The sequence below is a fragment of the Pseudorasbora parva genome, chromosome 22 (assembly GCF_024679245.1).
Source record: "Pseudorasbora parva isolate DD20220531a chromosome 22, ASM2467924v1, whole genome shotgun sequence".
NCBI lineage: Eukaryota > Metazoa > Chordata > Actinopteri > Cypriniformes > Gobionidae > Pseudorasbora > Pseudorasbora parva.
In genome coordinates this window covers 30,701,505-30,721,571 of record NC_090193.1, presented here as the reverse complement: position 1 = coordinate 30,721,571, position 20,067 = coordinate 30,701,505, and the positions used below count along the sequence as shown (strand labels likewise).

The 20,067-nt window shown below is 40.1% G+C and overlaps 1 protein-coding gene across 1 annotated transcript in view; it reads right to left on the bottom strand.

Moving 5' to 3' along the window:
* diaph3 (diaphanous-related formin 3) overlaps positions 1–20,067 on the bottom strand; it is a 417,231-nt gene that overhangs the window by 137,135 nt on the left and 260,029 nt on the right. The window contains exons 21-22 of the mRNA XM_067431466.1: positions 12,410–12,649; positions 7,289–7,418 (exon numbers count right to left, since the gene is read on the bottom strand). Coding sequence (XP_067287567.1) covers positions 7,289–7,418; positions 12,410–12,649 — 370 coding nt within the window. The remainder of the gene's footprint in view (positions 1–7,288; positions 7,419–12,409; positions 12,650–20,067) is intronic.

Sequence of the window (20,067 nt, the reverse complement as noted above, 5' to 3'; positions counted from 1 at the left end):
TTACACTTATAGCAGCAAAAAACTGGATCAAAACCAAAATACATGTATAAATAACCCAACTTGACATGCAAAAACCTTACTTTAGCCACTAAACTCATCTCTAGCTCCCTCTCATGGAGTTAATGAAGAAAGAGAGTCCAGTGCCTACAAACCTGTCAATTTGAATATCTGTACGATACATTTATTCTAGCTTAAAGTATTAGACAACGTATCATTCATTCCATAAACAAAAAAATAAGGGAAGCAAAACTATTATTGTGAAGTATTTTTACAATTTTAAAACACCTTTTTCTATTTCAATATATTTAAAATGTTATTTATTTCTGTAAAGAAAAGATCTTTAGTCAGATGATAGATACAATGATTTCTTCAGAAATCATTGTAATATGCCAATTTGCTGCTCAAGAAACAAGCTATAATACCAAAAAGACTGCCGTTGCAACATCCAAGTGGATGCTGCACACTGGTAGTGGTAGCTGAGGAGACCCATCATGAGAGTAAAGCGCTTTGCATTCATTCATTCGATCGATCGATCAATCGTCCGTCCGTCCATCCATCCATTTAATGTTGAAACAGTTGAAATATAATTTGATTATATACAGGTCCTTCTCAAAAAATTTGCATTTTGTGATGAAGTTCATTATTTTCCGTAATGATAAAAATTAAACTTTCATATATTTTAGATTCATTGCACACCAACTGAAATATTTCAGGTCTTTTATTGTTTTAATACTGATGATTTTGGCATACAGTTCATGAAAACCCAAAATTCCTATCTCAAAAGATCTCAAAATTACCATATTTCATCCGACCAATAAAAGAAAAGTGTTTTTAATACAAAAAAGTCAACCTTCAAATAATTATGTTCAGTTATGCACTCAATACTTGGTCGGGAATCCTTTTGCAGAAATGACTGCTTCAATGCGGCGTGGCATGGAGGCGATCAGCCTGTGGCACTGCTGAGGTGTTCTGGAGGCCCAGGATGCTTCGATAGCCGCCTTAAGCTCATCCAGAGTGTTGGGTCTTGCGTCTCTCAACTTTCTCTTCACAATATCCCAGAGATTCTCTATCGGATTCAGGTCAGGAGAGTTGGCAGGCCAATTGAGCACAGTAATACCATGGTCAGTAAACCATTTACCAGTGGTTTTAGCACTGTGAGCAGGTGCCAGGTCGTGCTGAAAAACCAAATCTTCATCTCCATAAAGCTTTTCAGCAGATGGAAGCATGAAGTGCTCCAAAATCTCCTGATAGCTAGCTGCATTGACCCTGCCCTTGATAAAACACAGTGGACCAACACCAGCAGCTGACATGGCACCCCAGACCATCACTGACTGTGGGTACTTGACACTGGACTTCAGGCATTTTGGCATTTCCTTCTCCCCAGTCCTCCTCCAGACTCTGGCACCTTGATTTCCGAATGACATGCAAAATTTGCTTTCATCCGAAAAAAGTACTTTGGACCACTGAGCAACAGTCCAGTGCTACTTCTCTGTAGCCCAAAGGTGGCTTGACCTGGGGAATGCAGCACCTGTAGCCCATAGCCCATAGCCACCTGGCACCTGCCCATAGCCCATTTCCTGCACACGCCTGTGCACGGTGGCTCTGGATGTTTCTACTCCAGACTCAGTCCACTGCTTCCGCAGGTCCCCCAAGGTCTGGAATCAGTCCTTCTCCACAATCTTCCTCAGGGTCCGGTCAACTCTTCTCGTTGTGCAGCATTTTTGCCACACTTTTTCCTTCCCACAGACTTCCCACTGAGGTGCCTTGATACAGCACTCCGGGAACAGCCTATTTGTTCAGAAATTTCTTTCTGTGTCTTACCCTCTCACTTGAGGGTGTCAATGATGGCCTTCTGGACAGCAGTCAGGTCGGCAGTCTTACCCATGATTGCGGTTTTGAGTAATGAACCAGGCTGGGAGTTTTTAAAAGCCTCAGGAATCTTTTGCAGGTGTTTAGAGTTAATTAGTTGATTCAGATGATTAGGTTAATAGCTCGTTTAGAGAACCTTTTCATTAAATGCTAATTTTTTGAGCTCTGTGCCAAAATTATCAGTATTAAAACAATAAAAGACTTATTTTTTGTTAGATGCTCTCATACTGTACACCTACAACAACACTTCTAAGACACATTAACAAACACGCATTACAGAATCCGAGACACACAAACACATGTGGACACCCAATTCTAATTAAAGGGTCATGAAACCCCAAAACACTTTTTTTGAGATGTAAACAGATATGTATAGGCTGCACATCATTGAAAACACTAAGGGTACTCATTAATGGTATGCATATGTGAAAATAGTTATTTTTGCATTTTTCAGAGCGATTTCTGTCTTCCGGTTTGAAAAGTTTAGTCGGAGCAACGTCACAAATGCTGACGTCGGCACGGCCTTTTCGGCCCAAGTATGGGCAGCTGGGCACATGCTGACGTCGACCGCTCTGAGCAATTCTCGATATATATTCATGACATAAAGCTCATTCAGTCCAATCCCTGCGCTGTAGTATGCATACAAGATAATTTAGTTAATATGCATGAGACAGTCACTTCTGTCAGGCTCGTCTTCCATCATTATTGTAGAGATATGGTGGGGAAGTTTTGGAAGCAGTGTGCGGAAAAGTCACGGAGGAAAGCTAGGCGTTGTGCTGATACGAAGTAACGTAAAGGGCGCCGAGCGAGCTGTTACAAAGGCTCGGTAAAGTAAAATTCACCTGAGGAATCGCACGCCGAACCTGCAAGCGTTGACTATCTATGTCAGGAGTGCAAAATAACCAATCTGTAATCTGTAGGCTAATGAACAAAAGCCACGTCCTCTCCGTTTTATTTGTCGTCACAGCCATGCACTAAACCGCATGTGTTCGGGCTCTTAGTGAAACAGTGTGATGCATATTTGGACAAATATAGATTTAGCTGCCGAGTGATAGACAGCGCAGATCGTCACGGCAATGCGCGGTCGAGACTAGCCTCAAACCTCTTCGCTTTTACCCCGATCTAGAATTACACATCTCTTATCACATCGCATGTTGGGTGGTTCACGTTCTCTTATCAAGTCGGCGCGTTGTTCATCTTGCCAAACAGCGTGCATATTTGGACAAATATAGTTTTATCACGTTTGCAAAATATTTCGTCATGCAGAATAACATTTATTTTCATTTCTCACTGAATTATGCTGGTTTGAACTTTGAAGAGCTGAATGATTTGCGATCTCTGCTGCACGCCACTCATAGCTCTCTCATTCGCTGTACTCATCCCTCATTTAATCTCTCTGTGGTAAACAATGCCAACGTGAACCAAGAACATGTCTCAGAACCGCTCAGCACCTACTGACAGACACTCCCCTATTTATGCAAACATTCCCTCTTTCCACACAATACCATCCCACCTTTTCACAGTCGACCACTCCCCTTTTAACAAGCTTTTTCAAATCGAAGGTGTGAAAAAACACCGCTGCAGCAGGGGGGTTTCATGACCCTTTAACTAATTCAGATGCATACGTACTAACAGGAGCATAAAATGAATATAGGCATTTTATGCTACAAATTGCATCAAAAGCGAAAAAAAATAAAAATAAAATACATTTATACACAAAATAACCACCTATACTTATTTCAGACAACTTTATCGAATGTTACGACTTCATCCATCTTTATTTAGCTTTCGAATGGGTAGTTAGCTCATTATATTTTGTAATACATACACCATGTTCTGGTGCCCTTTCTTAAGAGTCACTTTGGTAGCAAAGTGTGTGCCAAAGGAAATGCATATAAAAGAAATCCTCAATAACAGTCAGCAGGTGCTCTTGAAAAACACGCACTAAAAAAAAAATCACACGCATGAACCCTCCATTAGCAGCCACTGAAGGGAATAACCCTAGACCTAACCGCACCACAATGAGAGACAAAACCATAACAGTTGGGAATTGACAAGAGCTAATTCTTAATGAAAGCATCTCCATCTCCAAGAAAGAAAGAAAAACACACCTGCAAATGTGAGCTCTAAAGGACAGAATAATGGAAGTAATATCTGTAAAACAATCAGAGGCTGTTTCCTGAGGGGTGTGCAGGGACCGACATTCAGTGTGGTGGGGATATGTTCCCCATAATGCCATTTCAGCTTTGATGAAGGGCACAAGAGCAGGCAGCACTAATGAAATGGGGAACGGGAGGGAAAGAGATGGACAGGGAGAAAAAAAGTGAAACTAATAAAAAGCAGCAGAGACAGAGTCAGTGCGGGAGAAAGTGGACATGACAGAAATACCTACTTTGCTCTAAATTTACTTCCTTGGAAAACAAAATGAGATGTTTTGGAAAATGTCTGAGCTGTTCACTTCCATGCAGTGAAAACAAATTTAGATTATAAGATAAAAAAAACTACTCCATGAAAGCACACAATATGAATCAAGATCAACCCTGTTTAGGTTTCAATAAATGTTGCTGGTCTAACTGTGAATAATACTGTGATTTGTTTTTTTTTTCATAATAGTTAATACTAGCCTGACGTGGTCATACTCAATTCTAGTCAGAATACGAGTCTGAAACTGCTCCATTGGGCTGTGATTATGGGGCGTTTCAACCGAACCAGCAAAGACATCAATTGGACAGACCTACAACCAATCAGAGCAACAAAGCGACACATTGTCAAATGTCAACAGAGTCCGCGGTTTTTTTCTGCGTGTTTTTTTTTTTATGTCTGCGGGTTGAAGCGACTATTATGTGATGTATAGACCCATGAGTGCGAATTTTAGCAGGCAACCAGCCATTTTTTTCCCCCGGAGAACCCCCCGAGAAGCTATTGTTTAGGGCTAGTAGTTGGCGGGGTTTTTTGTAAAAACTTGGCAACCCTGTCACATGCTGGAATCACGCTGGAATACACGATCTTTGCCAATGTTGTAAAAAAATATCAATTTAATGATACACAGAGTACTTACCCAACATGATCATCATTTCTGAGATAAATTGTGAAGATGAATGCATATACAAACAAGCTCTCCGTTTAGGATTCAAACAAATATAATCCAAGCCCCTTTGATGACGTGCATGATTACGTTACTGTTGATCATCTGTCCGTCATCGTCTAAATGATGATTTCCGCCCTGATGATTTCATTGGTCCGAACAGTTTCTGTTCGGAGATAATTACTCCTCTATGGATCGAGGCCAGACCGAACCGCCTGACCTAAAAATGTTGTGGGCGAGGCTAAATTCAGCTGGCATTCAGGCTAAGTTAATACTGTATAAATTATAAAAATGTTCACAGCATGTTCAGCTGATGTAATCAACACTACACAATCAGAGAACAACAATATTAACCAATAATATTATAGCCTAACAAGTCCAATAAAATCCCAACTAGGTTCTGCCCTCCATTTCCTGCTGTCTCATTTAGAAAAACAAAAGTTTTATGTTCCCTGTAAATATTTTCTCTGAGGCTGACGGACACGCTCTCTAATAATCCTGTTTGATTTGTTTTCGTACTACCAAAAACTCTCTCTGCCCTGCTTTCTGAAAGCATTAGGTAACGCAGTGAGTTGCTCTGGTCCTGTTGTGACTCTACCTCTAGGGCTGCCAAGGGCAATGTGAACTCACACAACGGCCCCTCGGCTTCTCTTCGTCTGCTAAAACTCACACAAGCAGATAGACATGGACTGTCTGAAAATATCATCTTATATTAGTGGATTCTAATTGTGATGTGTTCATATAAGGATTTAAAATAAAAGGATCCCGAGATCTGAGATCTCGCCGGCTTTATAATTGTAAGTACACAAATGTACAGAACAGGCTGACATTAGCTCTGTGTGCAGTGTTCCTGACAGTGTGTGTAGCAAAATGGCATAAATACAGAAATCAGCACACACTCATACAAACTGGTAGTTAATGTACTGCACCCTGTGAGATTGATGTTAAAGTAGTTCATATACTGCACCCTGTGAGATTGATGTTAAAGTACAGTCTCATCAGAGACCCCACCCTTCACTCAAACGCTATTCAGATGGTTAGCCAGGGAGTTGTTGGGGCAGCTAAAACACCTTAAACCAGCAAATTATCATCAACTAATTGAAGCATTGTATAATTAATAAAATCAAATAATAAAATATATAATTTAAAAACACAGTAACTGCAAAAAAAATGTTAGCATTGCTAATTTACTAAAATTAATAAGCTAAGATAAAACCAGAAACGATGCACTGAACGACGAAACTTTTATGGTATCGAACAAAATCGGAGAAAAAAATTATTGTTCTGTGCCAAATTTCGGTTTCAAAAGCCAAGCGGCTGTGTCTGTGTGAGCCTGTAGCATACTTGCATTTAAGAACCTAAAGCACCGGTGATTGGCTGTCCACCACCACATGACAGGGAAGATTTCTAAAGATACACGAGGTCATACTAGACACAACACAAGTGTCGTTGTTTTTTTCTGATGTGTTCTACCACGTCGTTTTACAATGCCAAAGAGGTCTAAAGTGTGGCTACACTTTATAAAAGCGGATGCCGAGTCAGCAAAGTGCAACATAAGCGATAAGACCAATGGCGACAGTGTACTCACACTAAGCGCTCTGAACAGTGCCAGCGCGCGGTTCGTTTGGCCGGCCCTGGCCCGCTTGGAAGAGGTGGGTCAGAGCGCGGTTTGGTTGGCCTCGAGTGCGGTTTGCATGCAGTGTGACCGCTAACCGTGCCAGAGCACGGAACAGCTGTGCGCTACAGTCATCATTATGACAGCAAACACCAAATTATTACTACTTGGATACACTTTTTGATTAAATCAAGTATTTAGGTTTATAACGGTCCTGGTCATCAACGTATTAAATAACAAGAGGTGTAGTTTGCGAGTAAAGCTGTATATTCCTCCATCAAAGTAGCTGCCTCCGTAATAATCTTCTGATACATGCAGTGCAGTCAGGTGAAAATTGCTGTGCAGCATAAATGATAAATCTATTAGGCAGTCTATTAGTGAAAGGCACTTTTCTTCTGTTCTTGTTCAAAACAAAAAGTTGCATCATAAATGAGTGCAAGTGTGCAAGTGTGAGTGCAGGCCAGTGAGGGAGAAGGGAGTGGGGGACAATCGTGTTTGGGGAAATACTTGGCAGAATAGTGTAATTTCTCTACTTAAATTAAATGGATCCCCATAACATTGACTACCACTTTATGTATGTTAGCTTGTGCTGCTAGTCAGTTACATATGGTATCGAAAAAAGTATTGTTAGGAACCGGTATCGAAACTGAGGTATCGAAACTGGCACCGGATCAAAAGATTTTGAACAATACCCAGTCCTAGACACTGGTTCTGAGTACCTCGACTGGCTCGGTCCACATGCTGTAGATCCTCCACAAACTTCAGCACTTCAGGGTATTTTTCCTCACAGATCTCTGCCAGGAAATGCAGTAGAGTGGACTTCTGATCAGCCGATTTAGTGTCCTTTAACTGGGAGCCAAAGATAGATAGAGAGAGCGATAGAGACAGAGAAAGACAGAAGAGAATGGGGAAAATCAACTGTTTAATGTGGTAACTAGGGTTTCAACTAACAATAATTTGATCAATTGATCAATCAATTTGATCAATCAATTAGTTGGTTGATTATTCTTCAATGAATCGATTAATAAGATTTTTATTTTTTAAAGGGTCTTGACAAACCACTATTCCACATCCTCTCCTTCAAACAAACGTGTCAGCTGAGTGCTATTAAAACATACATAGTGAATATACCTTACAGAAATGAACCACGGTTTTACAACAACAAACAACAATAATTTTATATAAATAAATAAATGGGTTAGTGTAGTTATTCCATGGTAACCACAAAATTTTGCTTCAAATCCATAGTTTGTGGTATTTTTTATACAAATGGTAATCAAAATGCCAAAACCATGCTTTTAGTATAATAAATAATATTTTTGTAAAGGTATATCTGCTCTTTACATTATGAGCTGTTACTTTTGCAAAAGCAAAAGGACAGTTCGAATCAGTTAAAATTATGTTAAAGGAAAACAAAAACATCTCTCTCTCTCACACACACACACACACACACACACACACACACACACAAACAGTGTTACCAAATTAGAGGAATGTTCTGCAAGAAAACACACACACTCAATATGGACACAGAAACTGTTCATGTTATTTTTTTGTCCTATAGAAATATATATTCAATTACACCTTTACAGTTCGTATTCTCATGAAGTACTTGGATTACATGTTGACTTTTAAACTTAAATGTAAGATATTTCAGCTAAATGAATGCTTTTGCGCTGATTATTAATTGTCTCCCTCTCGTAAGTGTTCTGTCTGTTTGACGCGTATGTGTGCACACCGCACTGGCACCCGTTCAGAAAAGTTTGAAGTTTAACACAGACTGTCAGGACTCACTTAAATGCAAAATGTAAATACTCTTGTGAATTAGTAACATTTACAGATGAGGATATAACTACTGTTCTCTATATAAATCAGTGGATATAACCTGTAAAATGTATGTTTTGCGCTGAGGACGCACACTCATCTGTCAAAGTGCATGACAGGGTATATTAAATGCTAATGCACTTAGCTTGAATCTCAAAATAAAGAATTCTCATGGGTTAGGTGCTTGGATCATGTACCTTTCCTGCAGCAGCTCACTATCTGTTTCCTTCACTATTTTTAAATGCATTTTGTCCATACAAATGCATTATCAGTGCTGTAATTTGGCATGACTGGTGGAGGGCAGACCTGACTAACTGTTGTTGATGATTTTCATTATCGATTATTATCAATGACAAAAAAATAAAAAAATAAAATAAAATAAAGACTGCAGATATTTGTTTGTTCAGAACATTACAGAAACAGAGAGAATCTTGAAGGAAGCCATTGACATCCGCTGCCTTCACGTCTGACAAGTTAATTTGATAGTACACTGAAACTGCCGCCGGACTAGAAAAGCAAGACATTTTCATTGTCAGTTATGATTATCATCGTGGCACAAGGACACAGGCCTGTAAAACGCAAAAAGCATTTGATTAACGCAGATAGTGCAAACATTATTAAGCTCTTCTGGGTGGTGTAGCTTGAAGATTTAAGATGCTTGATTACCACGGTGGGAAAATTAGTGAAGTGAAAATGGAGATCCAATAGACCCTTATGAAACGAGAGATGAAATCAGATGGACTTTCATCTAGTCCATTTTAGTACTCACTACTATCTTGTGTGCTGCCATTTCTTTTTAAATGTATGTCTTCTGACAGAAGCTTTGTGCTGGATATACACACTGGGTTCAACTGGATAATTGCAGTGTCAGAAAATTTGGAAGCCATGTGAAGCGTTAGACTGATGGCGGGGGACGAAATTAGGTTTTGTTGCTCTGCCTGAAAGGGCTTCTCAAAAATCCTGTGTGGCAAGACAGAACAAAAAGATTCTACAAATTGCATGTGCATATTTCATCTAAGAAGTACGAAAATGATAATGGAACAAAAAAACCTAAAATATCTAATCTTATCCTTTAGTCAAACGCATTGATGTCTGTGACAAATCTTTAATATCGGTTTTCAATTGGAAAAGTTTTACAGGAAAAATTCCACAACCTTCATCGAGATTCAGGCGTCCATGACACACTAATCCGTCCTCTGCTGTTGAGATCAAACAGTGACACGCCAGTCACATGCTCAAAGAGAAGCGCTTTCAAATCCTTTGACAACAAAATATGCTCGATAAACCCACTGTGAGCCAAAGAAGAAACTGACAGGTTAAACTCAGAGTAAAACAAACAAACAAACAAACTATCAGATCAACAGAGGCAAAGAGAGAACATCAGGATGGGCCCTCAGGCAAGGAACTTGAAAGGCAGAAAACGACACGCTTTCTCTGTTACTCCTGCCCATCAGGGACTGTATCACTATGTGCAGATGTAGAGATCTAGTCTCCCTCACGGCAGTGAGAACTGATCACTCCATCGGATGCGCACGGCCCTTAAGTTGATATTAGGTCAAGTTTGAAAGCATTATTATGAGATTTAATGTATATTATTATTTATTATTACACGGCTCTGTGAAATACTTGATTCTGATTGGTCAATCGCGCATTCCAGCGGTACGTTATTTCCAGATAACACCCGCTCATACGGGTACTACGAGTTACTTGACCGGTACTACTTCTATGCTTAACGCTGGCGCCATCTTGTGGCTTAAACAGCCGTGGGTTACAATGGAAGACTTCAAGGCAGGTTTCCTTTATAATGTTTTTAATATAGATATTTTTCTTACACAAACGCATCAATTCGAATCAGAAGGCTCTATTAGCCCATCGGAGCCGTGTGGAGCACGTTATTTGACGGACAGCTGCATTTTTATGGACTTCAAACACAACTACAACTAGGCTACTGCTTGGATTAACGTTAGCCTGGACTTTTTAAATATAACTCCGATTGTATTTGTCTGAAAGAAGAATGTCATATACACCTATAATGACTTGAGGGTGAGTAAATCATTGGCTTGGTTTCATTTTTGGGTTAACTAACCCTTTCAGCATTCATTTTCAACATTTAGCAGCAATAGATAAAGGCTTAAAGCAGGTTGGAACTGTTTTTCTTCGCGGAAGCTTTGCGTAAGAACTAATAAAATATTTAATCTCAAGACAATATTTTGTGTCTAATAATTATTTATTTGAGAATAGTAGCCGTGTAATAAGCGGGATAATGTACGCCCAGCCGGTTGTTATCGCAGAATAAACCCCTTCAGAGTGATGCAAGACCCCTCCGCTTCGCGTCGGGGTCCTGATCACTCTGTCGGGGTTTATTCTGCGATAACAACCGGCTGGGTGTACATTATCCCTTACTTAAATGTGTTTTAACATTTACATTATAAAAAAAAAAGCATTAGGGCTGGGTAAAAAAATATTGATTTATTGATTTTCATTTTTACAAACCAATATTGATTCTTTTATTGATACCTCAGAAAAACCATATCCAGTGTCCATTTAGTCACCCTAATATAATTCCAAGCCCATATGACTTGCGTGGGAACTATGACGAATATATGGGTGAAAAGGGTAAAAAAAAAAAAATAGTCTTAATGACTTCTTCATTCTAAGTTAGTATAACCGCTTTAGTGGAAAAGTAATTTGGAACAACATGGAGACGAGTAAATAATGGCAGAAAAAAGTTTTGGCCTGTTCCTATAAAAAAAAGTCTGAATATGGAATAAGGAATATGTCCACAATCAGTATTCTGTCTTTTATCAGGTCTTCTAGGCTACATGATGAGCAGGAAAGCCTTTCATTATGCCAGAGAGAGTCACAAATGCAGTGATGGGCGCGAGTTTTAGCACCACAGGAAAGGGAAGGAGTGAAAGTAGTAATGAAAAAAATGGATGGCTAATAAGAAAGAAAGAAAGAGAGAGGCGGCTAAAGCCTGATAAAATCCAATGACAAGTCACCATGGAAACCTAAGTAAATTTCCATGGCTGCTGTGGTAATTAATTATACTGCCCTTCTGCCCTTTCCCACTTACCTAAATCTGAAAATTTCACCCAAACATCAACACATTATACAGGGTGCACCTACACAAAACAAGCTAACATAATGCTAAGACGTTAAAAAAAATTAAGCGCACACTCTTCAGCATTGAATTAACACACCTGACTAAATGGGAATTAAAAACGGTCCTCTTTCCAACAAACTCATGTCTGCATTACGTCATTACTCCGAGACTTATCTCTGAAAACAGAAAAACCCATAAAGTGGTTTTTGGTCTTTGCACTTTGATAGATGCCAGCAGATACAGCTATTGTGGTCTTGAGTGCTTGATAGTGTTAAATCAAATGAGATCTTCTCAAACGCCAGGCGTCTCCAGCAAGAGGCACTTTAGATGGACCGCTTGATAGGGGTCAAGGTAACGGGAAATGTGCGGGAGGGGAGTGAAGGACGAGCAAGCAGCAGCCGGACGCTTGTGCCTGATGGTGACTTGGCTTTGGCTCCTCCACAAACATCAGTCGCACATAAATTATCATCTTATCGCTTCTTCCCAAAAACGGAGCAGTAGAAGATAGTTTGATGGAAAATGCCCACGGTTCATGTGGGTGGGCGTGTTTCTAATACGGAGATGCCTTGATAAATAGAGACTTATATTTCAGAAAAGGAGCAAATATGGATAACAGAACACATAAATGACTTCAGGGCTGGTTTTACTGGATACAATAATAACACTGGTGGAGATTCTCATGAAATACACTGTCTCTAGGAAACCATCCCAATACAGCCTCTAGACTTCATGTATTTGATTCAGACGTTTGTACGCAATTGTTTTATAAATGCAAAGGCTTAGAAATGTTTTCAATCACAAATAGCTCCATTTGTCATTTTAATCCTTTTTGCAGACTTCTGTAGATGCTTCCAGAAAACTAGATATGAAACTCAAGTGACAGAAGCACAAAGTCTCTCTCCATACGTACCTTGCAGAGTGAGCTGAGGTTGAAACCGAAGGACTGGGCGTTCCTTGAGCCGGCGTTCATGAAGTTCCCCATGAGCAGAATGAGTTCCAGCAGCCTGCTGAAGGGTTTGCTCTTCCTCACCTCGTCGCAGGCTGCATTCACCGCCATGATGTCTGGACGCAAGTTATTCACCTGCTCTTCAAACTGTAGCTTAAACAGGATGGAGTTGAGCCTAGGCCTCAGACGCTTCACACTACTCATCTGGAAAAAGATCAAATAAGCAGAAAAGCACAGTTGATTTAAATGTCTGGAAACAAAATGGCAATTGTACATTTATAATTTTCTCCTGCTTTTAAAGGTGTCAAGAACTGGCTTTTCTAATATACAGTTACATTTAGAGTCAACGTTTGACATTTGCATGTTTTTTAGTAATAATAGGCTATCATGTTTTGAGGCTCTCTCCAAAAGCTTGGTTTTGATGTGCGTGACGCACTGAAGACTTAGAAGTAAACGCCCACAGCTAGGATTGGATAAGATTTGCATATTTAATGAGCTTCTGCTCCCCTGTCAGTTCACGGGAGGGATTTTTTTGAAAGGGGCCGGAATTATTCTGTGATGGGTATCAGTCTCAGAACTTATTTATCAAACAAACGTTGTTTACTTACGTTGTTTACAAACGTTGTTTACGTTGTTTGAATGTTTTATTTCTCATCTACCAGTGATTTAGAAAATATATATATTATTTAGCCCACCCGATCAGTGGATACAAGCGTGAACGGAGATAAAGTTAAAATAAATGTTATTTCAATATTTAAGATTCACCAGCCTGCTGATGTGCTTGTGCCCGTCTGGAAAACACAGCACCAGGATGTTGGGATTTGCGAAAGCCCTGGGAGTCTGAATCTGAATCCCAATAAACCAACAAATAAGGGATTCTCCAGCCTTTGACAGCGTGCTGCTGGCATGCTCTGTTAGACACGTCACGTACACATGATCAATACGATCTGTAACAATGCAATACTATTGCATATAAAAAAGTGTTGTATCCCATTCCTGTCGTATCCTGTTCACACTTATAATACAGCATTGATTAGAGAGCCTCGTTTTCTGGGCCTGGTGTCTATAAAAGCTTTTCTTTGACTAACAAGGAAGTTTTCAGCTCTGAAACTTACAGGATATTCTTATATTACCATGACCTTTTATATCAAAAGCTCAAGGGAAAGTTGATTTCTCAATTCATCACCCTTTAAGTTTAATTCAACATATCTAAATCAAAAACAAAAGCTTTATTCCAGAATAAAATATATTTATTGTCAACATTTCTTTTAAATCTGGCTGATATACAAGATACATTTAGATAACGAACCACATTTTTTATGGTTCTTATACGTGTTTTACTACCATCAGATTAATGTTTCAAATGTAAAATGTTTTCATTCATCTCAAATTGCTCCTTGGTAATGAGTAAATCCGCATGTATGAGTGTAATTCAAAGCCTGTTCACATGTTTTTGTGTGTGTAGTATGCATTTAAGAGTTGTGTGTTGGAGGGTTGAGCAGGACACAATTTTCCCCATAAAAGCCAATTAGCTATCACAAATTAATGGTATAATTAAGATACTCAATACAGAGATATGATTAATATGTCAAGAGTTGGTTTCCATAATCAGATATCATCTCTTGCACATGCACGCACAGTGCAATCAGTCTGCATGTGTGTATAAACTAATCCACGGAGCATTTCATCCTTGAAGACAAATGACAAAGGACCAAAAGCACAACAAATCCAAATTGAAAAAGAGATTGATGGAAAGGAAGGAAGGCAGGAGAATGAGAAAGGAAGGTAAAGAAAATAGGGCAAAGCCAAATGCCTAATGTATGTGTGTAAACATTCAGCAAACTTGTAGAAGACATCTTCTGTGTGTCAGGCAGTGCTAATCTGCAATGAAACAGACTCCGATTCAAAGCTCTTCCAGCAATAAATGTTTGAGGGGGATTTATACCCTTCCCCTCCCAAAATCTTACACTCAACACATATAAGGAATTATTAATTCAAGCTTCTAAAAGACAGAAAAGTAAGAATTATCAGGAAGTTTCAGTGAAGTTAGAAATTACATAAGAGAGAAGGTATATAAAACACTTTGGGGGTCTCATGACACCAGACACATGTGGTGCAATGAAAAAAGACAGACATTATATTAGTATAAGTCATAAAATGATGCTTTAATGAATGAATAAATGATGAGAAGCTGGAAATTTAGCAAATATGTTGCTTTGTAGAAGCTGAACTGAAAGCTACTACGCATAAAAACAACATGAAACAGCAGTAGCAAATGTGTGTGTGGGGACGGGGGGTATGGGGGGCGGGTTTGGGGGACGGGGGCTTGATTTTTATTAATCAGGAATTGATTGGATCTTGCAAATTATACGATTGGTTATTTTTCCCCTGACCACACAGCCTTGGTTGCCGATGTAGAAAGCTGTTTCAGAATCAGTTGATTGAAGTTGAAAGAAAAACAAACATTTAGTTTTGCTTTCTTCTTTACAAAAACTAAACACTGATGAATTGCATACAATAAGACCAGAGGAATAAAGAGCATAGGGTCAATTTTGGCATTATGTTGTCTAGACATTTCACATCTTAATTAGAGTGCCATCTTCAGTAGCAAATATTCTTTTTGATGAGTGTTGGCAGTCTGTTTGCAAACTAGTTCAAAGTAACACTTTACTTCTGAACAAAAGCAGCAATGCATATGTTAATCTATTTAGAGTGGTATAGTGTTAATTGCTGCAATTTGCCCACTAGCAGTGTTCAACAGACAACAAAATGGAATTAAATAACTCTTTCCTTTTACCAAATAGGTATGAAAAGAACCAGGGCCACTCCCAGCAGTCTGCTATGTATACGCTTGACCAGAATAAAACATTGCTTTACTTCAGTAGGAAATACTTCTTAACAAACGTTTAGTCACAATAGTGCGTTCCCCGGTGCAAGAATTCAAAGTAAATGTTTAGCAGAAGTGAGTTAGGCCCAGTCCCAAATGGCACACTAAACACTCGCTGTCTCCCTACGAGTCTGCACTTTTGTGAAGTAACGTGGTTTTGACTGTCGGGAAGAAGTCTCCTGCATCAGCAAAAGTGTGCATCGAGGGTGCATATCAACCGTAAATGGGGGGTGCTTGTGTGCACCCTTCTGAGACCTAAAATGACAAATGGGACACCCTCTTGGGGGAAACTGAAAGAAACTGCCATTCCATCAATTCCGCCTGAAGCAAAAAGATGTTGCCATAGTGTTCAATTTTTACCATAATGCTGTTTTTCAGTGATAAACCTACACTTTCAAATACAATAACTGTTCTATTAATACCCCTCTTTCGATCCATCTGTCTGTACAAAAGTGTAATTTGCAGTTTTCATGAAAGTCCTTGGAGCTGTCAAAAGTTGTCTGGCAAACTTTTGCTAACAAATAAATGTGAATTTCGGGGTCCAGGTAATAGAGAACAAGTAAACATTGTTTATTTTTAAATAATACCGGGCATTGTAGCAACACAAAGCGGGTTAAAATGTTAAGCTACACTTTACAGGGGCAGTGTGTGAATTTTAACGACATCTAGTGGTGAGGTTGTGGATTGCAATCACAATGCTCACCTCTTCCTTTCAAAGCACTTAAAAAAGTTTTTTTTCCATTTAGGGCTACCATAGAAACATGATGCTGCAAAATGGCGATTTTGCTGTAAGGGAACCCACGGTGTATGTAGCTAGAAATGGCTTATTCTAAGGTAATAAACCATAATGGTACAGTGTATAAGGTCATTATACACCACTGAAAACATGTTTATGTATATTATATTGCATTTCTGTCAATAAATTCTCACATACTACACGCGGCACCTATAAGATTATAAAACCATGATACTTTTGTTCAGCAGGTATTTGATATAGAAATGTATTGTAACATTTTTAATTGTCAGTTTTTATCAATTTTGTGTGCTTTTGCTTAATAAAGGTATACATTTCTTGCAAAAATATATACTGACCCCAGATTTGAACTGGTGTGTGTGTGTGTGTGTGTGTGTGTGTGTGTGTGTGTGTGTGTGTGTGTGTGTGTGTGTGTGTGTGTTTATGTGTGTGTGTGTCTGTTTATGTGGTTTATGAGGACACAAATTTGCATAACTACATGGGTATTACTCTGGTATTACACTATAAATGTGGTTTATGAGGACATATCAAATGTCCTCATAATTCAAATGGCCTTAAAAACATACTAAATGATGTTTTTTTAAGAAAGTAAAAATGCAGAATGTTTCCTGTGATGGGTAGGTTTAGGGGCAGGGGCAGTGTAAGGGGATAGAAAATACGGTTTGTAAAGTATAAAAACCATTACGCCTATGGAGAGTCCCTGTAAACCACATAGACCAACATATGTGTGTGTGTGTGTGTGTGTGTGTGTGTGTGTGTGTGTGTGTGTGTGTGTGTGTGTGTGTGTGTGTGTGTGTGTGTGTGTGTGTGTGTGTGTGTGTGTGTGTATACAGTATAAGTAGGGCTGGGCAAAAAAATCGATTTTCCGATTAATCGTTTTTTACAATCTGGTCGATTCAGAATCGATTCTCAAAGGCCACGAATCGTTTTTTTTCAATATTTATTTCCACTAACATTGAACATAAGATTAACATAAATCTAATTACTAGTCTTCTCCACTAGATGTCACCCATTTGCCTTGTGTGATCTTACAAAGGAACAAGAGGCGCACATCATTTATCTATTCTGTGTTTAAATGGCAGCTTCCGGTGCGTTGTCGCCTTTTATAATGCTGAGGTGAAATGCTGTAGTAATACTAAAAATCTGCGGAACCATTTGATGTGACAGCACACACACAGCCGAGCACACAACTGCTAAAAATAATCACATACACGCGAATGCTTGCCTTGCACTAGGATCAAACTTGAGCAGTCACTTAAGCATGTACGTTAGCCATTATAGACATATTCAAATTATAGTCCATATACAGCGCAGGATCAATAATTCAAACCCTAATAGCTTATATTATAAACAGATTTCCTCAAATAAGAGTTAGTCCACAGTCAACTTAAAGGGTCATGAAACCCCAAAACACTTTTTTTGAGATGTAAACAGATATGTATAGGCTGCACATCATTGAAAACACTAAGTGTACTCATTAATGGTATTCATATGTGAAAATAGTTATTTTTGCATTTTTCAGAGCGATTTCTGTCTTCCGGTTTGAAAAGCTTAGTCGGAGCAACGTCACAAATGCTGACGTCGGCGCGGCCTTTTCGGCCCAAGTATGGGCTGCTGGGCACATGCTGACGTCGACCGCTCCGATCGATTCTCGATATATATTCATGACATAAAGCTCATTCAGTCCAATCCCTGCGCTGTAGTATGCATACAAGATAACTTATTTAATATGCATGAGACAGTCACTTCTGTCAGGCTCGTCTTCCATCATTATTGTAGAGATATGGTGGGGAAGTTTTGGAAGCAGCGTGCGGAAAAGTCACGGAGAAAAGCTAGGCGTTGTGCTGATACGAAATAACGTAAGGGCGCCGAGCGAGCTGTAACCGGCGCCGTCTGTGGAAGCCTTTGCTACAAAGGCTCGGTAAAGTAAAATTCACCTGAGCAATCGCACGCCGAACCTGCAAGCGTTGACTATCTAATTTATGTCAGGAGTGCAAAATAACCAATCTGTAATCTGTAGGATAATGAACAAAAGCCACGTCTTCTCCATTTTATTTGTGGTCACAGCCATGCACTAAACCGCATGTGTTCGGGCTCTTAGTGAAACGTGCATATTTGGACAAATACAGATTTAGATGCCGAGTGATAGACAGCGCGGATTGTCCAAGCCTGCAGTCTCCCTCTCATTTACTGAAGCTTTCGCGCCTCGATCGCCCCCCGGTGACCGGTCCCAGTATAGCCGCCCCTCTGTGTTTTCTAATGGACGTGAGGCAAACTAAATAATAAAATTACACTTCAAAAAATTTCCCCCAAAGTTAGTTTATGTCACTGAAGGCAGTTATCATCACGATGATTTCATTTCAGGTGTTCGTTTTAAAAATAAGTTTAGTTTGAGTTAGTTATTTGATGCTATAAAAACGGGGGGTGTGACGTCATGATTGACAGCTGAGACTGACGGCTTCTCTGAGTGAAGTTGTCACTGAGGCACTAACGGACTTTTTTCGAAATTTTTGGGAGCAGATTAGAGCTTTAGCTTTAATTTCTACATTTCCATAACTGTTTATTTCACACCAACATAATTAATTGTTCTGCATCTGCGAGAGTGTGGGCGGGCTTTTGATATCGCGACTGTACTTCCTGCTCTACTTCCTGCGCTCTACTGCGCAACTCCGGTCCCGAAATCGCTACTGCGCAGACTCGGTCCCAAGATGTCCGCGCCGTGCAAGGCCGTCTGAAAGCTTCAAATATGGCAAGCGGAAACGGATGATGTCGAGTCGTCCATATTTTTTTACGGTCTATGGGATCGTCATGGCAACCCAGTGCGCGTTGCTCTGTGCTTCAGATGCGCGGTCGAGACTAGCCTCAAACCCCTTCGCTTTTACCCCGATCTAGAATTAGGCTACACATATCTATCACATCGCATGTTGGGGTTCACGTTCTCTTATCACGTCGGCGCGTTGTTCATCTTGCCAAACTGAATGTAAGATGAACTGCTGAATGATTTGCGATCTCTGCTGCATGCCACTTATAGCTCTCTCATTCGCTGTACTCCTCCCTCATTTAATCTCACTGTTGTAAACAATGCCAACGTGAACCAAGAACATGTCTCAGAACCGCTGTAACTGCTGCTGTTGGTATCGCTAATCAACCTACTGACACTCCCCTATTTATGCAAACCATTCCCTCTTTCCACACAATACCATCCCACCTTTTCACAGTCGACCACTCCCCTTTTAACAAGCCTTTTCAAATTGAAGGTGTGAAAAAACACCGCTGCAGCAGGGGGGTTTCATGACCCTTTAAGTCAGCACGTTAAAGGGGGGGTGAAACACTCAGTTTCAGTCAGTGTCATGTCAATCTTGAGTACCTATAGAGTAGCATTGCATCCTGCATATCTCCGAAAAGTCTTTATTTTTTTTATAATTATATAAGAAAGATGCGCTGTTCCGAGTCTTTCCGAAAAAAGCCGAGCGGGTGGGGGCGTGTCGTGTGAGCGGAGCTAAATAATGACGTGTGCAGCAGCGCGCTGCAGTGAGGAAAGTGATTCGCTCTGTGAGGAAAGTGATTCGCTCAGTGAGGAAAGTGATTCGCCCGCCGCGTGAGGAAAGTGATTCGCTCTGTGAGGAAAGTGATTCGCTCAGTGAGGAAAGTGATTCGCCCGCCGCGTGAGGAAAGTGATTCGCTCTGTGAGGAAAGTGATTCGCTCTGTGAGGAAAGTGATTCGCTCAGTGAGGAAAGTGATTCGCCCGCCGCGTGAGGAAAGTGAGTCGCTCTGTGAGGAAAGTGATTCGCTCTGTGAGGAAAGTGATTCGCTCAGTGAGGAAAGTGATTCGCCTGCCGCGTGAGGAAAGTGAGTCGCTCTGTGAGGAAAGTGATTCGCTCAGTGAGGAAAGTGATTCGCCCGTCGCGTGAGGAAAGTGAGTCGCTCTGTGAGGAAAGTGATTCGCCCGTCGCGTGAGGAAAGTGCTAATACAGATCGAC